The sequence below is a fragment of the Pelodiscus sinensis genome, chromosome 30 (assembly GCF_052426305.1).
Source record: "Pelodiscus sinensis isolate ZL-2025 chromosome 30, ASM5242630v1, whole genome shotgun sequence".
NCBI lineage: Eukaryota > Metazoa > Chordata > Testudines > Trionychidae > Pelodiscus > Pelodiscus sinensis.
The window spans coordinates 4,224,965-4,230,964 of NC_143081.1; the positions used below are offsets into that span (position 1 = coordinate 4,224,965).

A 6,000-nucleotide genomic window follows, 5' to 3' on the forward strand; every position below is an offset into this window, starting at 1 on the left:
ATCCTCCGGCAAGGAGTTCCGCAGGTTGGCTGTGCCCTGTGTGAAGGCAACTAACTGCCTTTGAACTTACCCAGAGGACAACAGATCCCTGGTCAAGTCACTTCTGCATTTCAAGTGGAGGGGGGACTTATTTGGGAATCTGCCATGGCTATGGGGAATACTCTGTCTTCGGCCACAAATCACTCTCATTACCTTGTTCCATGCATAGCCTTTAGCTATTAACCAGGCTTATCTGAGCTGCCTTCCAGAGGTGAACATCTGATTCCAGTGCAATTTGGTTGAAAGAATCAGGAAAGGGGAAACTGCAAAATATTCTCGAAGTTTTCCCTAGTGTTTCCCAGTGCAAATTTCCCCATAGCAGGAGTGGGGGGAGGGGGAGGGGATTTTTCTCCTTGGCCTCTGAAGACAGGACAAGAAGCAATGGGCTTAAACTGCAGCAAATGCGGGTGAGATTGGACAGTAGGAAAAACTTCCTACCTGTCAGCGTGGTTCGACACTGGAATAAATTGCGTAGGGAGATAGTGGAATCTCCATTACTGGAGAATCCCTAAAGATTCTGAAGTCCCGGCTTCTATGATTCACTTTGAAGAGAAAGAGAGAGAAAGATTGTGCAGAGAGTATTGCACAGGATAGTACGGCTGTGTCTAGACTGGCAAGTTTTTCCGGAAAATCAACTGCTTTTTCGGAAAAACTTGCCAGCTGTCTACACTGGCCACTTGAATTTCCGCAAAAGCACTGACGATCTCATGTAAGATCTCCTGTAAAATCATCAGTGCTTTTCTGGAAATACTATGCTGCTCCCGTTTGGGCAAAAGTCTTTTTCCGAAAGACTTTTGCACAAAAAGGCCAGTATAGACAGCCCAGTACTGTTTTCTGCAAAAAAGTCCCGATCGCGAAAATGGCGATCGGGGCTTTTTTGTGGAACAGCGCGTCTATATTGGCCACAGATGCTTTTCCGCAAAAAGTACTTTTGCGGAAAAGCGTCCTGCCAATCTAGACGTGCTTTTCCGAAAATGCTTTTAACAGAAAACTTTTCCGTTAAAAGCATTTTCGGAAAATCATGCCAGTGTAGACATAGCCTACATCTTTTTCCCAAGTTATGTCTAGCCTGCTGCTTTCCATCGGAAAAATATATTCCACAATTTGTGTACCTTTTTCCGATAGTTTTATGGGAAAAAGCTTTTCCAAAATTTGACCTGTCTACACTGCGCCAAATTTTGAAAAATACGCTCCTCTTTCGGAAAAGCCCTTCTTCCGTGAAGACACAGCTTCCAAAAAACCATGTCTTCTCTTCTGCAAAAAATGTCAGAAGAGTAGACACATTCCGTGGATGTGGTGGATTTTTTCCTGGATACCAGAGGTCTCCGTAGTCTCAACATAGCCTTCCTGTGTGAAAGTGAAAACTTCTCCACCGTAAGCAGGGAAGATCGTGGATGTGTACCCTGCATTCCTCTTTTGAGGGAAGAATGCAACTGCAGCTGAGCAAAATTGTAAATGAAGCACGGATTTGAATTTCCTGCATTTCATTTGCATAATTGTGGAGCTTTTTCAAAATATCCTATTTTGGGAAAAAAGCGCTGTTTATTATTTTGGAAAAGAAACCCTGCTTTCAAAATAACCCTTATTCCTTAAAAAATTAGGTTTAAGGGTTATTTCGAAAAAAGAGGGTTTTATTCCAAATAAGAAACGGCGTTTTTTCCCCCAAAAGATTATTTTGAATGAGGGTTTTTTTTTCAAAATAACCCCATATAGACAGTGTTTCTTTTTCCAAAATAGGGTGTTTCAAAAAAGCGCTCAGATGACATTATGCAAATCATAGAATCATAGAATACTAGGACTGGAAGGGACCTCGAGAGGTCATCGAGTCCAGTCCTCTGTCCTCACGGCAAGACCAAATTCTGTCTAGACCCGTGGTCCCCAACACGGTGCCCGCGGGTGCCATGGCGCCCACTGGGGCATTTCTCTGCGCCCGCCAAGTGTTCAGGGCTAGCCTGGCTCCGGGCACGTGGTGCATACGTGGTGCCGGAGCCGGCCCTGGGCGCGTGGCGCACGGTGAGCGCCGGCCCCGGGGGCACCGCGGATTCACCCCCCATGGCGCATGGGGGGGAGAGAGCGCCGGCCCCGGGCTCCGGGCGCGCGGCGCTTGGGGAGAGAGCGCGAGCGCTGGCCCGGGCGCGCGGCGCTTGGGGGAAGGAGGGGGGAAAGAGCGCCAGCGCCGGCCCCCGGCGCGCGGCGCTTGGGGGGAGCGCCGGGCGCGCGGCGCTTGGGGGAGGGGTGGGAGAGAGCACCAGCGCCGGCCCTGGGCGTGTGGCGCTTGAGGGGAGAGCGCCGGCCCCCGGAATGCAGCTATGGGGGGGCCCCGCCCCCGGCTATGGGGGGGCCCCGCCCCCGCCCCCCCGGGTGCCCGGCGGGTGAACGGCCACGCCCCCTGGCGCCCGGCAACCCCAAATGGTTGGGGACCACTGGTCTAGACCATCCCTGATAGACATTTATCTAACCTGCTCTTAAATATCTCCAGTGATGGAGATTCCACAACCTCCCTGGGCAATTTATTCCAGTGTTTAACCACCCTGACGGTTAAGAACTTTTTCCTAACGTCCAACCTAAAGCTCCCTTGCTGCAGTTTAAGCCCATTGCTTCTTGGCCTGTCCGTAGAGACCAAGATGAACAAGTTTTCTCCCTCCTCCTTATCATACCCTGTTAGATACTTGAAAACTGCTCTCATGTCCCCCCTCAATCTTCTCTTTTCCAAACTAAACAAGCCCAATTATTTCTGTCTTCTTTCATAGGTCATATTCTCTAGACCTTTCATCATTCTTATTGCTCCAACTGAGGCCTAATCAGCGCAGAGTAGAGCGGAAGAATGACTTCTCGTGTCTTACTCACAACACACCTATTAATGCGTCCTAGGATCTGGACGCATTTGCTTCTCTGGACCCTCTCCAATTTCTCCACATCTTTCTTGAAATGGGGTGCCCAGAAATGGACACAATCCTCCAACTGAGGCCTAACCAGCGCAAAGTAGAGAAGGAAATTCAAATCTGAGCTTCTTTTGCAATGTCGCTCAGCTGCATTTGCATTCCTCTCTCGAAAGAGGAGTGTAGGGTAGACATGCCCATATTGAAAGTGATCTTCCAACCCGCTCTCCGAAACAACACTCGTCAGGATGAAATGGTTCAAAGGGGCTTAGATCAGCATCTAAATCCTCAACAGTTCTGATTGGCTTGCGCTGAAAATATTCTGCTTGTTGGAGTAAAACTCATGAATCCCCTTGGGCTGCATGAATCAAGGATTTGGTCCAGCAAAGACAGACAATTGAGGCCATAAACTTTAATTTATTTGCGAGTGAAACCCTGGGAGTATACGTTTCTGTGGAGGGTGACAGATGCCCATCTGATGCTAGATCAGCTGAAATTGCATTCTGTTTCCATAATATATACCCGTGTCGATATTTATATTGATATAAGCATCCGTACACTTACAGATATTTTAAGGTGGCCTTTACCCTAAAAAGATGGATGAAATTTCACACACGGATGCTCCCAACCCCCTTTGGACTTCCATCGTTTGTTTCCCAAAAGACAGATCCATGTAGAATCTTAATAGACAGCAGTTTAAAACAAACCAAAGGAAGTTTTTCTTCATTCAGTGCATAGTCAACCTGTGGAACTCCTTGCCAGAGGATGTGGTAAAGGCTAGAACTTTAACAGGGTTCCAAAAAGAGCTAGATAGATTCCTGGAGGTTAGGTCCAATCGATGGCTATTAGCCAGGATGGGTAGGAATTGTGTCCTTAGCCTCTGTTTTTCTGGAGTTGGTGGGATCACGGGAGGATTAACTGTTTCTGATCCCTCCCTTTGGGGCATGTGGTATTGGCCACTGTTGGCAGACAGGACGCTGGGTTGGATGGACTTTGGTCAGACCTCATCTGGCCGTTCTTATGTTCTCCACCCACTGAGATGGCAAAATATTTTTACCTGTGTTTCAGAGACATAACGAAAACAGAGGGTCCTCTTCAGTGGGCAATCAACGTCTTTGCTGTCAGTGGGAGAGGAAGCAACCCAGAATCTACAAAAGATGTTAATCGCCTTGTAGAAATTCAGCACGAGTGTGCATGTCTGGATGAAAGAGGCCGAGGGCTTTGCCTGAAAAGTGTGTCCGGGAGAAGGCCCACAGATGTTCCCGAAAGAATGTCTCTTACAATATAAAGCTTTGTATAAACAAATTGGCATTAAAAGACAGAAAGTTTGTGTGTGCGTGTGTGTGTGTGTGTGTGTGTGTGTGTGCAAAATAAGAAAGAAAGTTTGTGTGTGTAGAAAGAAAGTCTGTGTGTTTTGTGTCTGTGGAAAGAAAGAAAGGAAGAAAGGAAGGAAGAAAGAAAGAACCAACCAACCAACCAACCAACCAACCAACCCTCCCTGTTCTCAAGGAGTAAAAAAGAAAGGAAGAAAGGAAGGAAGAAAGAAAGAAAGAAAGAAAGAACCAACCAACCAACCAACCAACCAACCAACCAACCCTGTTCTCAAGGAGTAAAATGGGCCCTGTCTAAAGAACTCTATCACTTCCTCCCTACTTTCCTATAGCCTAAACTTTGCACTACCAGATTCTGTGCTTGTTTCTGAAGGTGACCACTTTCCCAATTGCTTTTCTCAGGGACTCTTTCACCTCCTTGTTCCTCAGACTGTAGATAATGGGGTTGATCATGGGATTCAGGACTGTGTAGAAGAGCGAGAACACTTTGTGGAGGACGGTGGAAGTGGTGAGTGATGGAAACACATAGACAATGATGAGGCTGATGTATATAATCGTCACCACCATGAGATGGGAGGAGCAGGTGGAAAAGGCCTTTTGCCTCCCGGTGGAGGATGGGATTCGCAGGATGGTGGTGATGATGCAAACATAGGAAGCCAGGGTCAGTAGCAAAGGCACAACCGTCCCTATGGCAGAGATCGTTAACGTCGCCAATTGTAGGGTCCAGGCGGCATCACAGGACAACCTTATCATGGGGGAAAAATCACAGAAGTAATGGTCAATTTCTTTGGCATTACAGAACGTTAACGGGAACAAGAAACTATTCAATACGCCAACCACCAGAAAACTGTACAGCCAGGAGCCCGCCACTAGCTGGCAACACACCCGGCCGTTCATCAGGGCGGCGTATCGGAGAGGGTGGCATATCGCTAGATACCGGTCGTAAGACATGGCCGCCAGCAGCAGGTTTTCAGCCATTGCTATGATGGAAAAGAAATAGGTTTGTACCAGGCACCTCTTCACCGAGACGGTTCTGTCCCCAGTGAGGAGACTGGCCAGCAGCCGGGGCAGGATGGTGGAGCTGTAGCAGGTCTCCAGGCAGGACAAGTTCCCCACAAAGAAGTACATGGGGGTGCGAAGCTGCGGATCCGTCACAACTAGCACAACGATGAGGATGTTGCCGGCAACAGTCACAATATAGATCACTAAAAACACGAGGAAAAGAAGGGGTTGCAGGTCACCAACATCCCCAAATCCTAAGAGGATGAATTCCATGATGAGGGTCTGATTTCTCCTCTCCGCCTTCTCCATCGCATGGATCTAGAAACACAAAAGCATGAGATATTGATGTAGCCATCCGTTACAGTGGACGAAACCCCAAGGTTAGGTTCTAGGACTGGTTTTGTTCAATATCTTTATTAATGACCCAGATGAGGGGATGGATTGCATCCTCAGCAAGTTTGCAGATGATACTAAGCTAGGAGGAGAGGTAGATACACTTAAGGGCGGAGATAGGGTCCAGAGTGACTTAGACAAATTGGAGGATTTGGCCACAAGAAATCTGATGAGGTTCAACAAGGACAAGTGTAGAGTCCTGCACTCAAGATGGAAGAATCCCAAGCATTGTTACAGGCTGGGGACCAACCAGCTAAGTAGCAGTTCTGCAGAAAAGGACGTGGGGGTTATAGTGGATGAGAAGCTGGAGATGAGTCAATAGTGTGCAAGAAGGCTAATGGCATATTAGGTTGCAT

General features: G+C 47.8%; 1 protein-coding gene across 1 annotated transcript; it reads right to left on the reverse strand.

The window, feature by feature from the left end:
* Nucleotides 1–4,594: 4,594 nt before the first annotated feature.
* LOC102445816 (olfactory receptor 10A2-like) lies at nt 4,595–5,560 on the reverse strand. Its single transcript, XM_014574459.3, has one exon. It carries the CDS (start codon nt 5,558–5,560, stop codon nt 4,595–4,597), a length of 966 nt encoding a protein of 321 aa, XP_014429945.1.
* Nucleotides 5,561–6,000: the final 440 nt, after the last annotated feature.